At 40.7% G+C, this 22,840-nt stretch overlaps 1 protein-coding gene across 2 annotated transcripts in view; it reads right to left on the bottom strand.

Moving 5' to 3' along the window:
• LOC126483902 (alpha-2-macroglobulin receptor-associated protein) overlaps positions 1 to 22,840 on the bottom strand; it is an 83,535-nt gene that overhangs the window by 48,006 nt on the left and 12,689 nt on the right. For both annotated transcript variants that reach the window (XM_050107181.1, XM_050107173.1), the window contains exons 2-4: positions 15,356 to 15,497; positions 2,744 to 2,917; positions 2,346 to 2,462 (exon numbers count right to left, since the gene is read on the bottom strand). In XM_050107181.1, coding sequence (XP_049963138.1) covers positions 2,346 to 2,462; positions 2,744 to 2,917; positions 15,356 to 15,497 — 433 coding nt within the window. The remainder of the gene's footprint in view (positions 1 to 2,345; positions 2,463 to 2,743; positions 2,918 to 15,355; positions 15,498 to 22,840) is intronic.

Below are 22,840 nucleotides of genomic sequence, written 5' to 3'. Positions count from 1 at the left end.
GTGCTGACAGGTGTGAAAATTATGAAGTAGCAGTTTAATAAGTCATGGGTGCACAGTACTAACACAAATGCTTTACAGAATAATGGAAAAACTGGTAGAAGCCAACCTCAGGGAAGATCAGTTTGGATTCTGGAGAAATGTAGGAACATCCAAAGTAATACTGAAGCTAAGACTTCTCATAGAAGATAGGTTAAGGAAAGGCAAACCTATGTTTACAGCATTTGTAGACTTAGAGAAAGCTTTTGACAATGTTGACTGGAATACTCTCTTTCAAATTCTAAAGGTGGCAGAAGTAAAATACAGGGAACAAAAGGCTATTTACAAGTTGTACAGAAACCAGATGGCAGTTATAAGAGTCGAGGGGCACAAAATGGAAGCAATGGTTGAGAAGGGAGAGAGGCAAGGTTGTAGCCTATCTCCTATGTTATTCAACCTGTATATTGAGCAAGCAGTAAAGGAAACAAAAGAAACATTTGGAGTAAGGATTAAAAACCAAGAAGAAGAAATTAAAAAACTGAGGTTTTCCGATGACATTGTTAGTCTGTCAGAGACAGCAAAGGACTTGGAAAAGCAGTTGAACGGAAAACATTATGTCTTAAAAAAGAGGATATAAGTTGAACTCAATAAAAGCCAAACAAGGATAGGGGAATGTATCTGAATTACATCAAGTGAAGCTGAGGGAATTAGATCAGGAAATGAGACACTTAAAAGTAGTAAATGAGTTTTGCTATTTGGGAAGCTATGTAACTGATGATGATTGAAGTAGGGAGGATATAAAATGTAGACTTGCAACGGCAAGGAAAGTGTTTCTGAAGAAGAGAAATGTGTTAACATCGAGGATAGATTTAAGTGTCAGGAAGTCATTTCTGAAAGTATTTGTATGGAGTGTAGTCACGTATGGAGGTGAAACATCGATGATAAACAGTTTAGACAAGAAGAGAATAGAAACTTTTGAAATGTGGTGCTACAGAAGAATACTGAAGATTAGATGGGTAAAACTTCCTGGCAGATTAAAACTGCGTGCCAGACTAAGACTCGAACTCAGGACCTTTGCCTTTTGCGGGAAAGTGCTCTACCAAGCACGACTCACGCCCCGTCCTCACAGCTTTACTTCTGCCAGTATCTCGTCTCTTGTAAAGAGCTTCTGTAAAGTTTGGAAGGTAGGAGATGAGGTACTGCAGAAGTAAAGCTGTGAGGACGAGGCGTGAGTCATGCTTGGTAGAGCACTTTCCCGCGAAAGGCAAAGGTCCCGAGTTCGAGTCTCGGCCCGGCACACAGTTTTAATCTGCCAGGAAGTTTGATAACAGCGCACACTCCGCTGCAGAGTGAAAATCTCATTCTGGATTAGATGCGTAGATCACGTAACTAATGAGGTGGTACTGAAGAGAACTGGAGTGAAGAGAAATTTGTGGTACAATCTGACAAGAAGAAGGGATCAGTTGGTAGGACACATTCTGAGGCATCAAGGGACCACCAATTTAATACTTGTGGACGGTAAAAATTGTAGAGGGAGACCAGAGGTGAATACAGTAAGCAGATTTGTACAGATATAGGTTGCAGTGGTAACTCACAGATGAAGAGCCTTGCACAGTATAGAGTAGCATGAAGAGCTGCATCAACCCAGTCTTTGGACTGAGGATGATGACGACAACAACAACAACAACAACAGCAACAAATTGTTGAATCATTTATTGAGACATACAATACAGACTTCCATCAGTGGTGATCTGAGGAGAAAATCTGCTCGGTGTTGTCTGAACTACAGACAAGGAGAGAGAACTGATAACATTCAAAGTAAGCTTAACCCACACTTTCTTACATTCCTCTCCTACATGTTGTTTGTTAGAATTTTACCTCTTTAATGCATAATTATTTATTTTGGCCCTCTCTTCTAAAAATTCCCTCTCCTTTGCCTTTATTTCTTTCCTTTATATTCTGGTAATTGTGAAGTCTCCTCCCTTTTCATTTTATCTTTAATTCTTCTCTGTCCCTTTTATCACTACTGAACTGCTAGCATAACACTTTCTAAGGTCCTATCTTTGATATCCTACTGTGATGGTTTTTCCTTCAATATTATCTCTCATCCTTACCGTAACAGATGCTCTTAGTCTAGAAACTGAATGACCTGCTCTCCCTTTCGAGGCTCCTCCCCCAACTGGTTTCTCTTTCGTACATGAAAAAGAAATCTATTCTACAAAATGTTATGAGTGCTGCTATCAATCTCAAGCGTTTATGTAAGCAGTGCTCATGGTTTGCCCCTCCTGAAGAAAAGTATGGGCCAACCTTTTGCCATATATTACACAAGAAAGAATGAAAAAGAATAATAAATGAATTTCATGGCTTACTACTGTCTGAATCGTCTGCTGCCATTCCTTCCTTTACTTCGTGCAGGAGAGAATAATACTGATCTATCTTGTCCTGGTGATGACCAAATTCCTCTTTTAAGGCTTGTAATTCTTCAGCTGTATGGAAGCAGAGGCAAAATAATTAGGGCAATTTATTATTTTCTAAATGTACATTAATGAAAATGGCTCAATAATATTTTAATAACAAAATGTAATGATGATTTAGCAACAGTTACATTACAGACGGTCAAAAAACTTTAAAAAAATAAGAACATATCCAAACAAAGTGTATCCAACCATGTAAGAGAGTGGATAGTAAAATGCTCTTTCAGCTACCTTGAAAAAGCATACCTATACTTTTCTGCAGTTTAAAAATCTTATGAATATCAAGTAGTCACCTGTGAAACCCGCCTTTTCTGCTTTCTCCCACAACTTGTTCAGTTTCTTGTCCTTAAATAGACTTTTATTTATATAATCCTCAGATGCTTCATTAAAAGCCTTGTGCTGCTTGTACTGTTTTGGGTCATTGATATCTTCAAAATGTTCAAGAAGACCATAAGTACTCATTATTCCTGTAAAAAAGAAAACTCTTGAATTATTGATGTCACCTAAGTGTCTAAGAAGACTTTACATACTCATTATACCTGTATGTACAATAAATAACTTAAAAATTCATGCAGAGAGAAAAACTTAGCTAAAAAAACAACCAAGGCTGTTACTGCACGAAATTATTAACATAAATAATTAATATATATGAAGTGAATTCTGAAAGTGGAATAACAACAACATGTAAAGGATAGATTGTTACCACACAGAGGAGGCATTGGCTCACAGACAAATACAATGAAAAGATTGATAAACTTCAAGCTTTCAAACAAAAAAGTCCTCCTCCTGAAATAGTGTGTGTGTGTGTGTGTGTGTGTGTGTGTGTGTGTGTGTGTGTGTGAGAGAGAGAGAGAGAGAGAGAGAGCGTGGTTGCATATTCTATTTTGGAAGAAGGACTATATTGTCCAGAAGCTTATAAGTTTGGCGATCTTTTAATTGCATCTGCAACTCAGTGCCTCCTCTATAGACTGAGTAGCAATCTAAAATTTTCATATTGTTGTTAAATTGAATATGGTCTATTCTTTTCATGATGGCTACTTGTAACTAATAAATATTAAAATTCACTACACACAACCATCCATACCAAAAAATTACAGGGCTTTTAGGGAATATGGTTGGTGGATATGAGATTTAAGATACTCAACAGCACAGTTATCACCACAGATTTGTGTTTGTAATGGAATGGATATAGTTTAAAGAGTTTTAGACAGCCTAAATATATACCATAAACTACTAAGAATGCCATCTGTATTCACATAATAGCCTTGTACATAAAAGTGCTTTCATAAACATGTTCAAATCTATTACAAATTAGCACATACTAAGAGAATAAATCTAAACAAATACCTAAAACAATAATGCAGGTGCTGTACATCTGAATGGTTAATCACACAAAATCAAAAATGAGTCAGTCATCTGGTCCCACACCAAAATCGCTTCTCAATCAAAACTGGCTGCAGACCTATTCCTGCACAGAAACCTAAAATATGTTTTTAACCAATCATTACTACAGATGGATATTAGGTTGAGTAATAAGTCAAGGGCCTCCTCCATACAAAATACAGGAGATTAAAATATGGAGCACATTAACAAGTAATAGATCCAAGTGAATCTTCATGCCAGAGGACGAAAATATGTGTCAAAAGGCACAACAGGAAAATGAGACCCATTTCTATTGCCTATAAGAGAACGAAGAGAGGTACCACAGTCTATTTATTTCACTAACAGTAGTACCTTTTTTTTCCCTTTGCCCCTAACTTTTCATGTTGACTAATTACTCTGCTTCACTACTGTGAGAACAGTTTGAAGAAGAATATTACAATATTCCAGAAGGCCATCCTTTCGAGTTGATTTCAACTTTCGACCAGGGAGTTTTTATTTCTATCAAATAGTTTTCCTTGCAACCAGTACCCACAAGAATATCACAATCTGCAACTGCCTCTTGGAGAAGAAGCATCTTCAATTTGCTTCACTAATTTATCTGCTCAACTACTTTTACTTGTCTCTGGGAATTAGAGCAGACAAGGAATGTCCTGTTATCATGAAATGTCTGCTTGTGACTGTATATGTGTGGATGGATATCTGTGTGTGTGTGTGTGTGTGTGTGTGTGTGTGTGTGTGTGTGTGTGTGCGCACACGCGCGAGTGTATACCTGTCCTTTTTTCCCCCTAAGGTAAGTCTTTCTGCTCACGGGATTGGAATGACTCCTTAACCTCTCCCTTAAAACCCACATCCTTTCGTCTTTCCCTCTCCTTCCCTCTTTCCTGATGAAGCAACCGTTGGTTGCGAAAGCTTGAATTTTGTGTGTATGTTTGTGTTTGTTTTTGTATCTATCAACCTGCCAGCACTTTCGTTTGGTCAGTCACATCATGTAAAATTCTGTTAGAAACTTATCATCATACTGTTCCAAAGTTTATGTGGCTCATGTACATCTCTACTTATTATCCACATAATTTTAGAAACATCACAATATGTTTTTACCATCACTTTGTTGTAGCTTGCATTTCTTGTTTATCAGCAGTGGATATGAATATAATAAATCCACTCTGACTTCATTTTATTACTAACTTCATATTATAATATACATGAAGTAGATATGAATTTTAATGTGAATGGATAGAGAAAAATAAATCTACTCACAAGTGGAGGCAGGGGGAAACACACACACACACACACACACACACACACACACACACACACACACACACACACACTTTTACATGCTTTCAGAGCCATGGCTCCTCCTTTTAGCAGAAGAGTTGAAGGGGAAGGAAAAAGGGGGAAGGAAAAGGACTGGAGTGGTTTAGGGAATGGGGTACAGTTTAGAAAAGTCACTCAGAACCCTGCGTCAGGGGAGACTTACCGGATGGAATGAGAAGGAAAGACTGATTGTTGGGGGCTGCACCAGACGAGATTTGAAAACCTCAAAGCAGGTTTTCAAATCTTGTCCAGTGCAGTCCCCAAAAATCAATCTTTCCTTCTCATCCTGTCCAGTAAGTCTTCCCTGACCCAGGGTTCTGGGTGACTTTTCTAATACCCCTTTCCCTAAACCACTCCAGTCCTTTTCCTTCACCCCTTTTCCTTCCCCTGCAATTCTTCTGGCAGAAGAAGGAGCCACTGGCTCCAAAACCTTATAAAAGTGAAATCCTTTTGCAAGTGTGTTCCCCTGTTGCCACTTGGCGAGTAGATTTTTTTATCTATTCGTTTACATTATATTATCAAAAACTGATTATTTTCATTATTATACACTATGAATTGTTACATATGTATATCACTTTTCACATTAGACAGGCATCATATTAGGTTTATTTTCATGGCAAAACTAGTCAAATATTATTGATGCTTTTCTGTCGTACAGGGACTTGATGAAATGTCCAACCAAAAAAATAGTCAAGTTTTTATTCAAACAGCAGGTTATCTGGTAATCATGATATTCTTCAAATATTTATAAGTTGTGGGGCACCACCTAAATAAAATTTACAACAATAATGAAAATTCGTGGATGAAAACATAAGTAAAACAGGGAAAGGTTGGTGCATGGTGCACAGAAACACAAAATAGAAAACAACAACACTATCTTTCAAGCTCTTGCTCTTTGATAATTTTATACTCATTTGTTGGACATTTTTGTCTGTGAATTAGTCTACTGTTTAAGGAAACGTTTCTGCAAGTGGTCATGATTGGCAGGATTTTTTTGAGTACAAATACGTTCCCTTGTCTCATCCTCAGTCAATTGGCAGCCACACAGAGGTGCAGTCATTTAAGATGATATTTTCTGAAAAGGTAGGGACCATTTGACTACATTATCAGTTAAGATCCAAATGCATTTAACAACACACCACACTGAACCTCAAGTTCTACGACCCACTGGCAGCATTAGATAGCTGTAATTTTTGTTAAAAATAGCAATCTTGAGCACACATTTGCATTATATATAATAACTATGCCTTTCAGACTCCACATTGTAACATCTTGCAGCATTCAGAGGGAGTCTGCAAGTTCATCGATTGTGCAGATGACCAAATACCGGTATTGACACTGGCAGTATGTGTGGCAGAGTATGTGTGGCCTTCTGCACACTGAGAGGCTATCATCAGATGGTAAGAAGCAATAATTCAGGTAAAGCACAGAGGCTGGGTATGGAAATCTGTTTTGATATGTTCCTACTAAGCAGCCAAACCACTATTCTTTCTGAAAGGATCTCCAAATATTACAACTAAACAAGCTAAACTGTAGAGTGAAAAGTTGGCAATTTAGCTGTTTTGGTAGTTACAATGACGTGGCCCAATACTCCAAATTATTTTATCTAAAAAGAAAAAAAAAATCTGTTCTACGTCTGCGATCCGCCAAATGTAATGGCTTTACAATTATCTTCTCCATTACTTTTGAAGGAGAGTTTTACTGGCAGCTTCATAGCTGATGAAGTATCATATTTTATGAACTACAATACGCACCTTAATTTTTAAGCAATTTTTTTAATAAAATTTTTATTATTAGACTGAAAAGCTGGATTTAAAAAAAATTCTTAATTTATAAAACTAACCTAACCTTAAAAACCATGAAAATCATCATCTGAACTTTCTTCTTCTTTCTCTTCATATATAAGATGGTCTTCACTGCCATCAAGAGCGTTACTTATGCTGCGCTTCTTGAAAGATTTAAAAACAATGTTTTCTCTCACTCTAGACCACTACTGTTTTATCCACTGACACACTTGTTTGATTGTAGTCAAACAATGGAAAATCCAGGATGGAATGTAAAAATATTGTGAAAAGGAAAGTTGATACTCACCATATAGTGGAGGAGACACGGAGGGCAGCGGAGATGTGTGTAAAAGAATATGTATTAAATTTTGCTACAAAACCAGAGTAAAGTGCAGTGAAGATTTCAAAATGTTAAATATTGCTTTTGGTGAATCTGCTATATGTGCAACAAGAACTTATGAGTGGTATAAGAATTTGAAAGAAGGCCCTGAAGATGTTGAAGATGACGAGCAACCTGAATGCCACAGCACATCGTCAGCTGCTGTAAGTGTGGAAATAATGAAAGAAATGACAATAAACGATTCCCAAATCATGATTAGAAAGGTTGCTGACAATGTAATGCAAAGTTCTCAGTAGTCACTAGAAGAAGTCAACCAAAGATCCAAATTACTTAAATGTGTCATAACAGGTGATGAAACACGGGTATATGGTTATGTACGCAAAACCAAATTTTAACTGTCTCAGTGGAAGCACATTCAATAATGCACCTGTTCACACTTTGGTGCTTGTACATAAACTTTTGGTCAAATAAAGCTGTAATTATGCCTTGACTGCCTTATTCGTCAGACATGGGTGACTTTTTTATGTTATCAAAAATAGAGAAAACTTTAAACAGTACACACATAGATATGATTAAAAATATGTTGGTTGGAGAGCTGAAAGCTACCCCAAAGATGAATACCAGAAGTGTTTCAGAGATTGGATTGGTTGGCTGGTTTGGGGTATAAAGGGACCAAACTACAGGGTTATGAGTCCCTTTTTCCTGATGCAAGCAAGGCTCAAGGTACAAAAACACCCACCACACCTAAAAAGAAAACGAATGGAAAAAACAGCAAACAGGGAAAACATACACCACAAGGAAAAGCAGAAGAAGGTGTTAAAACCATAGAGCAGATGGTCTGGGCTGGCTGAACACAATAATAAAAGAGGATGAACCAGCCACCTTGCAACACATTAAAATGTCCACCCCCAAAAACACAAGGTGAGATGAACACATGTAGGGAAAAGACAATCACCAAGACAAACAAATGCAAAGAAAGTGTGACAGAGTAAAAATGCAGGGAGGGTGGCAACCTCAGAGAGAAGGCTAAATGCCCACCCTTGGATGGTACGATAAAAATCCCCCTCAAGAATAAAAGATAAAACTAAAACTGCTGTTGAGGCATTGTCGTCCAACACCGAGCAGCTAAAAGAGAGCAGTCCTGCAAGATGTGGATGACAGTCATATGTGAGCCACAGTGGCACCGAGGTGGGTCCTCGCGACGGAGGAGGTAGCCATGTGTTAGCCACATATGGCCAATGCAGAACCGGCAGAGAACCACAGAGTCCCTGAGAGAGGCCCGCATGGAAGTCTTCCACACATTCGTAGTCTCCTTAAGGGCATACAGTTTGTTGTGTGTACTGAGATTATGCCATTCCATCTTTCAAAACTGAAAAACGTTGTGGCGTAATTATGATCGCAGGTCAATTACAGGGTTGCTGATCTCCAGAAGCAGTTTCTGTGTAGCCTGTTTGGCCAGCCTTTCAGGGAGTTCACTTCCTGGGATTTCAACATGGCCTGGGGTCCACACTAACACCACAGAATGATCGAACCATTCCAGGGCATAGATGGAGTCCTGGATGGTCACTACCAAAGGATGGAGAGGGTAGCACTGGTTGATAGCTTGTAGACTGCTAAAGGAGTCAGTACAGAGAAGAAACGACTCACCAGGCCACGAGTGGATGCGCTCAAGAGCATGAGAAATGGCCGCCAGCTCCGCAGTGAAAACACTGCAGCCATCTGGCAAGGAGTGCTGTTCAATTTGTCCTCCACGAACACACGCAAAGCCAATGTGACCATCAGCTGTCGAACCATCGGTGTAAACCACTTCATGGTCCTGGTACATGTCAAGAATCGAGTGGAAGTGACAGCGAAGAGTCACGGGGTTAACCGAGTCCTTAGGACCATGTGTAAGGTCCAGGCGAAGATTCGGCCTAGATATACACCATGAAGGTGTACATGACTGGACCTTGAGTATAGGTGGTAAAGGCAAGGACTCCACTTCAGACAGAAGAGATTGGATGCCAACCACAATTGTAAGCCCTGACCTGGGCCTTCGATGCGAGAGATGAACCACTGTGGATGGGAAAAGGAGACGGTAATTCGGATGCTCAGGAGAACTATGAATGTGTGCTGTGTAACATGCCAGTCAAACACCACAGTGGTGCACTGGGTAGTAAATGCAAAGATGAGGACACTGCCGAACCATAAACCAGACTCCTGTAGTCAAGGTGGGATTGAACAAGGTCTCTTTAGAGCTGCAGCAGCGTAGAGCGATCTGTACCCCCAGTTGGTGTTGCTCAGGCAGCAGAGGGCATTGAGGTGATGACAGCACTTCCGCTTAAGCTGACGAAGATGAGGAAGCCATGTCAATCGGGCATCGAAAACCAGTCCTAAGAATCAATATGTCTCCACTACAGTAAGTGGATCGTCATTAAGGTACAGTTCTGGTTCCAGATGAACGGTACAATGCTGACAGAAGTACATGACACACAACTTCGCAGCTGAAAACTGAGCCCATGACTACGCCTTGTGGATGCCTCCCTGTAGGCGCTGCTCAGCGACACCAGTACTGGACGAGCAGTATGAAATGCAGAAGTCGTCTGCATACAGAGAATGTGAGACCAACGGCCCGACAGCTGCTGCTAGACTGTTAATGGCCACTAAAAATAGAGATCCACTCAATACAGAGCCCGGCAGGACCCCATTCTCCTGGATATGGAGGGAACTATGGGAGGCACCAACTTGAACATGGAAAGTACGTTACGATAGGAAATTTTGGATAAAAATCGGGAACAGGCCAGAGACCGCACTCATGTAATGTGGCAAAGATACGATGTCGCCAAGTCATGTCATAAGCTTTTCGTAAATCAAAAAAGACGACAATGAGGTATTGGCGTCTGGAAAAGGCTGTTCGGATGGCAGACTCGAGGGAAACTAGATTATCAATGGTAGCGTGACCCTGGCGGAAACGGCCCTGCATGGAGCCAGTACACCATGTGACTCCAGGACCCAACACAATGGCCTACTTACCAAAGGTTTAACAGCTTTCAAGGAATGTTGGTGAGGCTGACGGGCCGATAGCTATCCACATCAAGCGGGTTTTTACCGGGTTTGAGCTCTGGAATAATGGTGCTCTCCCGCCATTGCGATGGAAAGAGGCCATTGCACCAGATCCAGTTGAAGATGACACGGAGGTGACACTTGTAGTCGAACAAGAGATGTTTGATCATCTGACTGTGGATCCGATCTGGCCCAGGAGCTGTGTTAGGGCAATGTGCAAGGACGCTGAGGAGCTCTCACTCTGTAAATGGAGCACTATATGGTTCACTGGGACTTTCAGTGAACAAGAGGGCTTTCCTTTCCATCCACTGTCTGAAGTTGCGAAATGCTGGGGGATAATTCTCTGACGCGGAGTCTCGAGCATAGTGCTCAGCAAAATGCTCGGCAATTGTGTTTGCGTTGGTAGATAACACGCCATTGATGTTAATGCCAGTAACACCCTTCAAGGTCTGGTACCAACAAACACGTTTGATCATCCAGTCTTGGGAAAGTGACATACGGCACCCAATGGTCGAGACATACCTCTTCCAACACTCCTGTTTCTGTCTTTTTATAAGCTGGCGAACGGAGGCATGGAGCTATTTAAAAGCTATTAGGTGCTCTAGGGAACGGTACTGCTTATGTCGCTGTAGAGCTCGCCAACGCTCTTTAATGGCCTTAGTGATTTCTGGCGACCAACAAGGTACGGACTTTTGCTCGGTGCACCCTAAAGAACAAGGGATCGTGTTTTCTGTTGCAGAAAAGATCGTTCTAGTGACCTGCTCAACTACCACATCAATGGTACCATGTGGGAGAGATTCAACAGTGACAGCAGAGGTACAAGCTTCCCAGTCTGCACTGTTTAAAGCCCATCTTGGTAGTCATCCAGGGGATTGGTGCTGGGGAAGTGCCAGGAAGATGGGAAGGAGGTCACTACCACACAAGTCAACGTGGACTCTCCAGTGGACAGATGGGAGAAGTCATGGGCTGCAGAGGGATAAATCAATGGCCGAGCAAGTGCCATGAGCGTCACTGAAACGTGTGGGGGGGGGGGGGGGGGGGCAGTATTTAAGAGGCAGAGGTCGAGAGTTGAGACAGAAAAGTTTCAACATCTCTACCTTGGCCAGTAAGCACAGTGCCATCCCAAAAGGGGTTATGGGCATTAAAATCTCCCAGAACTAGAAAAGGTTTAGGGAGTTGATGAATCAGTGCAGCCAATGCATTCAGGAGTAATGCACCATCTGGAGGAAGATATACGTTGCAGACAGATATTTCCTGCATCATCCTCATCCTGACAGCTACAGCTTCACGACGGGTTTGAATGGGCACAGGTCCACTGCATACTGAGTTCAGGACGTAGACACAAACTCCACCTGACACTCTACTATAGTCACTACGGTTCTCATAATATCCCCTATAGCTGCAAAGGGCAGGGGTCTGTATTGTCAGGAACCAGGTTTCCTGGAGGGCAATGCAGAAAGCAGATGTTAAACTTAACAGTTGCCGTAGCTCAGCCAGGTGGTGGAAAAAACCACAGAAATTCCACTGGACGATGACATTACCGTGAGGTTGGGAAGGCATGAAGCATGCAAGAAGGCAAGTTACGCCTCAGGGTCACCTCTGCCACCGGTTTGAATATTTGTATCCATTCCTATTGTGGATGAGGTATCACTGACAACCAGGTCTTCAGGGGACACTGAGATCTCCACCTCATCCACAGGTGCAGAATTGGTAGGGAGTGGTGGTGCTGGGACCACCAGAGGGTCCTTTTTCTTAGCAGACTTCTTTGTTTGCTTGCCCACTCACTTCTCTTTTGTGGGGCTTTGCTGGGAGGACTTCTCCGAAGCAGCTTCAGTCATGGAGGAAGACTGTGAAGCTTTTTGTCCAGCAGCTTTTGGTTCCTTTAGCCACTGGCAAGTGTCCACTGTGGCATTAGTGGAGAACTTGGGAGAGTGGGTCCCGAGGGGCCTCTTCCGCACAAGAGGAGCCGGAGGAGGCTGCTGCTTGTCCGGATGGGGGCAGGGGACAGATGTCCCCTGCATTTGGGGGGGCCTTGCTCCCGAAGTAGGTACTTTGGGAGCAATGGAAGGAGATTTTCCCCCTACCACCAAGGGGGCGGATGTATTCTGGAGGGCTGAAGGGCCCACTATTCGTGGCATATAGTGTGGTATGACTGGTATTTGTGATAGAGATGGTAATGTAGCTGCAGTGTTTGTGGACGTCAACTGAAAGGGGTGTAATCATTCAAATTTAGGTTTAGCCTCTTGGTAAGTCAACCAGTCCAGGGTCTTGTACTCCATGATTTTCCACTCCTTTTGGAGTACTGTGCAGTCTGGTGAGGAGGGGGAGTGCAGCTCTCCGCAGTAGATACAAGTGGAAGGAGGCACACAGGGAGTATCTGGATGCAGTGGACGTCCGCAATCTCGACATGTGGCACTAGAAGTGCAGCGGGAAGACGTGCACGAATTTCCAGCACTTAAAGCTCTGCATAGGGGGAGGGATGTATGGTTTAATGTCACAGCAGTAAACCATCACCTTGACCTTTTCAGGCACTGAATCACCCTCAAAGGCCAAGATGATGGCACCAATAGCAACCGTGTTGTCTTTGGGTCCCCTGTAAATGTGCCGGATGAAGTGAACACCCCCGCCGTTCTAGATTGGCGCGGAGCTCGTCATCAGACTGCAAGAGGAGGTTGCGGTGGAAAATAATCCCCTGGACTATGTTGAGGCTTTTATGGGGAGTGACAGAAACAGGAATATCACCCAGCCGGTCACAAGCGAGTAACGCCCGGGATTGGGCTGGGGATACTGTCTGAATCAAGACTGCACCACTTCTCATCTTGGACAGCGCTGTCACTTCCCCAAACTTATCCTCAAGGTGTTCAACAACAAACTGAGGCTTTGGGGGTCATCCGCCCTGATGCCACCCACTCTGATCAGGGGCTCTCCCCATGGGTGCTGCCCAGCCACAGCAAAGGCCACCTGGCATGATGGCTGTTGCCAGGAGTCCTGATGCCCCAGGAAGGCAGACATCTACTCCTTGGCACACAATGTGGAGTTTACAGCTCAGGCATCAGCAGTGCGATCCCTACGTTGTCAGGAGGCTATGACCAAATGGGTACATGACAGCCCCACCACATAGGACTGGTTACAGTGCTGGATAATGGGCACAGAGAAATCCAATACTGTCATGGGGGCGAAAGAGGACAGGAGACAACAGAAGAAGATGACATACACTGGAAAGTGTCCTCGCCCAAATAGTTGAATTGCAGGTGGAGATGCAAAGCCATGACAAGAGGTTCAGGGGATCGAATCTAAGGGCACTATGGGGAACTCATGCACCACGTACGGCTTCTTCCCTATAAGGTCCGCACTCCTGTAGAATTTGGAAAGTGGCAGGTCAAACTATGAAATGGGACCTGAACTTATAGGACCAAAAAGTGTGAGACTCCTTTTAGTTGCCTCTTATGACAGAGTTGAGATCCCATGTTTTAGGAACTTGCCTAAAACAACAGTTGATGATCTGTTCAAGGATCTTCCTGATACAGACCATGGTATTTCTGAAAGGATCGAGGAAGGAGGAGGAATGGAGGGGTAGAAGGAAAGTAAGCTTACATCTGGGAGGAAGAGGTGGTAGGGGAACAAGACAAGAATGTGGCAACAGTGAGTCCACCTGGAGCTGGCAGGGGAAGCTGTGTGTAGACATAATGAAGAGGAGTGAGTTGAGAGGGAAGGGAGCTAAGAGAATATGCCACAGAGAGAGAGGGGGACCACAAAGAGAAAAGTCTGAGTGTACATTAATGAAGTAAAGTGGGAGATATTGTAAGATGGGTGTGATAGGAAATTAACACATCATATCAGGCAAAGTCAGCACAAAGCAGGTAATGTACAGTAATATACAGTCAAATGGTCATTTATTCTTTCAAATAATATGGTATGACTGTGGCTCAGCACCATCAAATATTTTTTTTTTTTTTTTTTTGCTTGGTTTTATTAGATGAAGTAATTAGAGGAAGTTCAGGGGTGAAATGCCTTCTACAGACCTTAGTTATCACACATATATTCGTGTAGGCAATTTACATGGATATAAAGCTCTTCTAGCACATCTATTACTTCTTCAGAGGAAGAGTAATCTCTTTTCCCTAAATTATATCCCTCAACGTCTCACAGCAATCAAACTATGTAAGTGAAGTTTACTTTATAGAGACAGATAACGGAAATGCTTCTGTTCTGTATTAAATAAAACTCTTGAAAGCTTCAGAAACAAGAGTTAGTTGCAAACTCATCTTGAATACTATGCAGAAATTTTCAGAGATTAGAAGTTAAAGTCATTAACTTTGATCTTCTACTAAATGCTAACTACTATTCAAAGGTACTCAAGTTCAAAACAGTGTCTTTGAGACTTTTACACTTGTCATCTGTTTGTAGCCTGAATTCCCACCTCATATAATGAATTCAGTAGCAGTTCGGTTCTCGTCATCTAGCTTTGGTGGCGATGCTGGTACAAACAGAATCCCCTTAAGCCACTGAAAACAGTCTTTGTTGGTTGCATATGAATTGTTTATTTTATAGAGCGATTTAGCTGCAATCTTTAATGATTAAATGCACTATTCTTGAGTGCCGTGAGCTAATTAGTCTCTTTTTTGTGGTAGGAGTCATTAGCCAGCTTTGACTGTGGTGCTGTGTGACAATCATCATGTCACTAGTGTCAGAGAAATTTCTTACCTGGAGGGCAGCCAATTCTGGATAACTTAGTATGCTCTTGTATGGAGATAAAATTCACTTGGTTTTGCCAGTCCTAATGCTTCCTGCTGTCTTACTGACTCCAGTTTTGTCATACTCAACACGTCAATAAACCTTAGTTACTACTTGTGAAGCCAAGGAATATGTCTTCAACTGAAAAATTCTCTGTTGACTCTTAATGGTCATTACAAGCTTTGTGAAATGGCCACAGTCAGTCAAACATGTTGTGGTCAATTGCACGTTAATATCCACTGATTATTCATTCACAAGCAAATCAGAATGCTGTTGTCTGCACTATCCATTTTAATATCACTTACCAATCAGACGCTTTCTCATTTTTGCTTCTTCTAGGCCATCTTTGTCTAACCCATCTGCTTTCATCTTCTTCCACACCAGTTCTTCTTTGTCATGGATCTTCAGTTCACTATACAAAGACTTCAGCTTTGGTTCTGTTAATCTCTGCAAAAATCATATTTAAAAAAATAGGTATCATCAATGGATAAAGGTTTACATACATTTCTTTTTTCTAGTCTGATGCATCACACTGACTTCCAGTCCCCAATTAATACCCAACACATAGCTACCAGTAGTTTCAGTTTTACAGTCCAGTTCTCTTTCAATATGTTAATATTACTTCATCACTTTCAATTCTATATCAATACATTTCGAGTCTTCAGAGTCTAAATGTTACTTCAGAGGAAATTATATGTGCAACACAAGACAAAATTTCCCACAGTTTCATGATCAGTTAATAAAGTTTCCACAGCATAATGGACTGGATCACGAGAGACAATATAAGGTATCTATATGACATACAATGATTTTGGCCTCCAATTCCAATTGCTTCTGTTTGCATAAAAGTTATAATAGATCAGGACTCTACTAGATAATTATTTTCTGCTAAGTAGTTTGCATTCAGTTTACGGTTTCTTAAAATTGGAGGTGATGCTCGGCATATTCATAGCATTATAAAAAAGCTGCACATACGCACTACACTGTTTTATGTGACAAGCACCTCAAGAAAATGTGTCAGCTTTCACAGCATTGGTGAGAACAGCTGTAGTACTTGAGTTGTGCAAAGTTACTTATTTCTTTTGATACTTCTAACTGGAAATGTATGATCTCTAGATTTTGTGTGTACATATTACTCTTTGCTTTTTAAACTATTTTGCTTGTCTATGTATTTACAAGAGCCAGGGATGCACATGAGAATTTTGTAATGTAGAGCCCTACTGTCATGAAAGTCACAACTGCCTGATTATAATAGGTCAGTGACCATCGAAAACATAACTCAGTAAGACAACAGCTTATGCAATAGGGAGTTTCAGAAGCAATATTTACAGCAACCGTGGTACTTTGTTCATTCAACAGGCCTAATTTACTTAATTCATCACACTTTACCAGTTCTTTAGATTCTTTCACACACCTGGTTACTTCTGATTACGAAAAATTGCCTGAGGACTGTGTGAGTTGTGTGCAGATGAAGGTGGAGTTGGCTGCCATCAAAAACCCTGAGGTGCTTTACATTGCTGCATACAATACACTTGATCCTGTTGATTCAACGTCAGCCAACGATGAATGGCAGACAGTGCCAGGGTCAAGAATCTCTGGGCAGGAGGTTGACGAGAAGATACCTGAGATAGCATATGCCACTTCATCACCTGAGTTGGGTCTGATCAGCTTGCAAATACAGACTTGTACAAAAATATGGATTGCTTGTCACTGCAAACTCCAATGCCAGATGGTTAATAGAGAAACTGCAGACAAGTTGGGAAGGGAGGCTAACTGGGGGGAGATCTCATCTGACACACAGAAGAGGTCCTACTAGCAGCTGTTGCCTGCAATGGGTGCAACAGTCTGGCAGTTGTCATTCAAGGCAGATACAATGATGCCTGTCATTCATGTACAGTTCTTTTCGGCTGGAGGAATGGTACATGCAATGATTGAGCATAGTGTTAGTATTCACTTAACAGGTGCTTCTGTTACAATAGTTGCACAAAGAGATGAAGCAACTTAAACACATTATTTATTAGATGTCCAGACACCTTCCTTAAGCTTTGTGTTAATCTGTGACACGTAGATAGTTGCTTGATTTTAAGTAGGTGTCCAGAAATAAACATTCATTACAACAGCATAAAAGTGGTAACCGAACATAATTTTCTTTTAAATTTGGAATGCTTTACTAGATAGCAATAGCAGGAACTATCTCAGAAAAGTGTAGAGCAAATTTTTATATGCCTTTTTTTAAATAGCTGTACTTAGTGTTTATTTTTGGTGGATTTGGATGCTATGCTATTCAATCTCACTATAACTGCTTTGTCACTAATCCCTGTATTTGACAGGATGCTCCCTATTTGCTCAAGATTATTTGTTGCTGCGAGGTCAAGTATTCTTTCACAACTATTTATACTTTGAGTGGGTTCCTGAACTAATTGTTCAAAATAATCATCTGAGAAAGCATTCAGTACAATTTTGGATGATCTTTTATGCCTACCATCGGCTTTCAACATCTTTTTTTGCCAACAGCTCAAGAATAAATCGAAGTCACTCCCAACTACAACTGTATGGGTGAGGTACCTTTTTGAAATAAGACTCAAGTTTTCTGTTAACTGTTCAGCAACTGAATCATCTGAGTTTGGAGGGTGATGAAACAAAACAATTGTTAATTCAATCCGGTTGTGAGTTATAGCTTGTTACTCCCAGATCCCTGTGATATGCAATGTTTCATGGCCATGGGCACAGTGGTTGCTGAACCATGGTGAAAACTTATTGATACTATTATAGAGTACTGGCAAGACTCCTGCTAGGTATCTGAGATTTACCATTTTAACTGGTTCAAATGGAGGAATTAGAGCTCTTCACACAGTCAAGGCCACTGTCCAAGAGACTCATTTCAAATGCACTGATGACACTTTGCTAACAGGTTATAGCCCCCATGATTTACTGTGGCAAAACTTAAACGGAAAATATGACTGTAGATCTGCAGTACCAAGATAGATACTTAGAAGTTTCCAAACTTAAAGTTCTTTTGCACAGCCACCAGCAGAAGATTATATTAGTAAAGCACAAAGATGACTCCTAAGTGTAACATAAAAAATAGGGTCCTCATCAATGCAGCCCCTAAAAGAGAATAGTGGCTGGTATTCCATTTAATGGTCTCTCCTACACTACTTGTGAAACCAACTCTTTGACACCTGATAATGAATGTAATATAGCAGCAATGGAATCATCATGATCTTCCAACAGACGTCACTATGAAGCCCTTCAAACCATATTTCATTTAAATATCGGGGATTGTCTCTGTTGATCTGACGTCCCGTGTAGTAGTAATTTATATCCAGTGCCAATCTGTTCTTCATGCCATATCATATGCGATAAATAAGACACTGACTCTGAAGGAAATAGGGCTGTTACAAGCTTTTTAGTTTTCTGAAGTAAAATGTAAGTTTCCTTCTCTGTGGTAAGTCTTCTGACGTCGAATGTGGTGCTCTGATTGTCATTCAATGGGGTTGTTTTTGTGGTCTTCGATCTAAAGACTGGTGTGATACAGCTTTCCATGCTAGTCTATGCTGTGCAAGCATAACTAGCTCACCCTATATCCACTTGAACCTGCCACTGTAGACAAGCCTTGGTCTCCCTCTACAATTTTTAACTACCACAATTCCCTCCATCAGCAAACTGAGTATTCCTTGATGTCTCAGGATGTGGCCTACCAAGCAATTCATTTATTGATAAGTTGTGCCATAAAAATCTTTTTTCCATGATTTGATTCAATACGTCTTCTTGAGTTAGCCACACTAGCCAGCCTATCTTCTGCAACCCTGCAGCCAGGCGACTAGCGCGAGTTTTGATGTTCTCTTAAAGTTAAGTCATTTTAGATTATAAAACATATAGTTTACTACTGATTACTTGGTGAATAGGTGTATTAATGTGCCTTTTAAGTGTACCATTAAAGGTTTCATTTTTCTTTACGTAATTTAGCAGAAAACGCGAAAAGATCTACAGTCATATTTTCCGTTTAAGTTTTGCCACAGTAAATCGATAGAGTTTCATTTAGTTGTTCTTTGCTCTCTGCAGCAATTTAACTGTAGCATACCTCTTCATTATTTAACTAGCAGTTCTGGAAAGTAGCGTAAAGTTTAAGTTGTCAATCCAGCAACTTTGCACTGTTGTTTTTGTTTACACACAGTTGCGTATAGGCCAAATTTGTGGAACCATATTTTCGTGTTATTTAACTGACTTATTCTTAATACTCTATTATGTTTATCATGAGTGAAAAGTGCTCAACTTGCCGTAGAATGGTTAGGTCGGGGCTTTGGTGTAATGGGTGCTGTAGTTTTTTTCCATGTGGGCGACTGTAGTGGCGTGGGAATAGGGAAAGTAAATGAGACTCATCAGTGGTTTTGTAGGATTTGTAGTAGAGACAGGAAGATACTAGAACAGGAGAGGAAAATTGCCGCCCTTCAGGCTGAGTTAGACAAGGCCAGGGGAGATATTGATAGGTAAAGGAGGGAGAAGGGTAAGGAGAGGTGGGAAGTGGCAACAGGCAACAGGAGGAACAGGCCTAGAACTTTGTCTGACAGCTTTGTGGTGAATGTGGAAAATAGATTTGACCTGTTGCTTCAGTTAGACGCTGGTGAGCCTCAAGCAGTTGCAGGTATAGACAGGGCACAACAAACTTTCAGCAGCAAATTGAAAAGTAAGAATGTAGGGAAATCAGTAAAGAGAAAGAAAGTGTTGTTGTTAGGTAGTTCCCATGGAAGAGGTGTTGGCCAACTTTTGCAGGATGAACTAGTATCAGAATACCAGGTCACCAATTTTTTTTAAACTTGGTGCTGGACCGGAGCAGGTGACAGAGGATTTAGGATCACTCTGCAAAGATTTCACTAAGGAAGACACCGTGGTTATAGTGGGTGGGGCAGGTAACAGTATTGACAGAGATCCTGGGTACAGTATAGAGTGTGACCAGGCAAAGATTGCAACAGCATCGAAGCATACTAGTGTTGAGTTTGTATCTGTTCTTGGGCCCCATGACCGACCTCATTTGAACTCTTCTGTCAAGAGAGTTAATTTTGAGTTGGAACGGCTGCTTATGTTGGGCGCAGGGTCACACATTGGTGTGGTTCCTGTTGCTTCCCTCAATAGGTGGGATTATACTAGGCATGGCCTTCACCTCAACAGGAAGGGGAAGGGTAAAGTGGCTGGGAAAATAGCAGGAAAGTTAAAGGGGGGAGGCACTGTCATGAGTGATAAAATACCAGTGGTTATAGGGTTCAGAAAAGATCCTTTTTTAGGGTAGCAAGGACAGAAAGAAACCAAATTTTAAGAGAGGTTAGAACTGAGACAAACCTTCAGTTTGAGAAAGAAACCAAAAAGCATAATTCTAGCTTATTACATCAGCACAAACAGCTATTGGTTAAGAATTTACAACAGTCAGCAGATATTTTAACTCTACCCAATTTTAACTCAGTCAATGTGAAATGTCAGCTCTCTTTATTGTATCAAAATATTCAAGGACTGAGAAATAAAATTAATGAATTAATTATCTGCATAGATGAATTAGAGTCTTCAAACCCAGCTGACATAATCTGCCTCTCTGAATATCAGGTGACCACTGGTATAGAACTTTTAAGTGTTACAGGGTTTAGTTTAGCATCTCCCTTTTGTAGATCAGAAATGGAGAAAGGAGGAGTTGCCACTTTCATCAGGAACTGTCATAAATTTAAGAACATAGACACTCATAAATTTTGCCTAGAACAGCATATGGAAGCATGTGCAACAGAAGTAGAATTTCACAAAAAATCCTTCGTAATATTGAGCACCTGCAGGTAACTTTAATCGGTTCGTAAACCACCTTGAAGCTGTACTGGCTCATTTAACAACCAAAAACAAAGAAATAGTGGTTGCTGGTGATTTCAATGTAGATTTCCTTAAAGACTCTCCCAATAAGAACTTATATGAGTTAGTAACACTATCATTCAACTTAATTCCCACTGTAAAAGACTCCACTAGGGTAGCCAAATGCTCACAAACAGCCATTGATAATATCTTTATAGAAAAGTCCAATGAACAAAATCATATTACAAAACCAATAGTCAATGGTCTCTCAGACCATGACATGCAGTTCCTTCTGTTAAATGTTAATACTGAACAGGATATAAAATCTGTTAAATCTGAGCTCAAGAGGGTAATCAATAAGCCAAAAATTGATTATTTCCCCCCCAAAACTTACCAAGGTTAGAGCAAAGTCTACAAAGAAGCCTTGGATTACTCAAGGGATAGGGGTACTTGTAAAACAAAAAGAAAACTGTATCTGTCAATCCGAAACAGTTCCGATGTTGATGCTATAGCACATTAAAAGAAATACTGCAAAATATTAAAGACCGTAATACGGACATCAAAGCAAATATATTACAAGGAAAAGATAGTCATATCAGATAACAAAATAAAGACTATATGGGATATAGTGAAGGAGGAGACCGGTGGAACCAGACATGAAGAGGGACAAATAGCATTAAGAGTAAATGATACATTGGTGACAGACGTATATAGTGTTGCAGAACTTTTTAACAAACATTTTATAACTGTTACTGACAAGATGGGGTTGTCAGGTTCTGTAGATGCTGCTATGAAATATCAACAAAGTTAATTGAAGAATGTGATTCTGAGTTAAGTAACATATTAAGCTATCTGTGTAACCAGTCATTTATCAGTGGAATATTTCCTGAATGGTTGAAATATGCTGAAGTTAAGCCACTGTTTAAGAAGGGAGATAAAGAAATAGCATCAAATTTCTGTCCAATTTCACTTTTGCCAGCATTCTCAAAAATTTTGGAAAAAGTAATGTACAATCGGCTTTATAACCATCTTATCTCAAATAACATACTGTCAACATCACAGTTCGGATTTCTAAAGGGTTCAGATATTGAGAAGACTATCTACACTTACAGTGAAAATGTGCTTAATTCATTAGACAAAAAATTGCAGGCAACTGGTATATTTTGTGATCTGTCAAAGGCATTTGACTGTGTAAATCACAATATCCCTTAAAGTAAATTAAAATATTATAACGTAACAGGAAATGCTGTAAAATGGGTCAAATCTTATATCTCTGGCAGGAAACAAAGGGTGTTATTAGGAAAGAGACATGTATCAATCTATCAGGCATCATCCAACTGGGAATTAATTACATGTGGGGTCCCACAAGGTTCCATTTTAGGGCCCTCACTTTTTCTTGTGTATATCAATGGCCTTTCACCAGTAACATTACCAGAGGCCCAGTACATTTTGTTTGCCGATGATACAAACATTGCAATAAATAGCAAATCAAGTGTTGTCTTAGAAAGGTCAGCTAATAAAATATTTGTGGACATTAATCACTGGTTCCTAGCCAATTCTTTGTCACTAAACTTTGAAAAAACACACTACATGCAGTTCAGAACTTGTAAAGGGTGTCCCACGAGTATATGCCTAACATATGATGACAAGCAGATAGAAGAAGTGGACAGTGTTAAATTCTTGGGATTACAGCTCCATAATAAATTCAACTGGGACGAGCACACCACAGAACTGCTGAAGCGTCTTAACAAATCTCTATTTGCAAAGCGAATTGTGTCAGTCATAGGGGATATAAAAATGAAAAGGCTGGCATACTATGCTTACTTTCATTCCATAATGTCATATGGGATTATTTTTTGGGACAATTCATCAAGCCAAGCTAAAGTTTTCCGGGCATAAAAACGTGCAGTAAGAGTTATATGTGGTGTGAACTCACGAACATCTTGCAGAAGCCTGTTTAGGGA

This window comes from Schistocerca serialis, chromosome 1, assembly GCF_023864345.2.
Source record: "Schistocerca serialis cubense isolate TAMUIC-IGC-003099 chromosome 1, iqSchSeri2.2, whole genome shotgun sequence".
NCBI classification, from domain to species: Eukaryota; Metazoa; Arthropoda; class Insecta; order Orthoptera; family Acrididae; genus Schistocerca; species Schistocerca serialis.
Note: the sequence above shows the minus strand (reverse complement) of the source record. Positions and strands in the feature narration are given on the sequence as shown.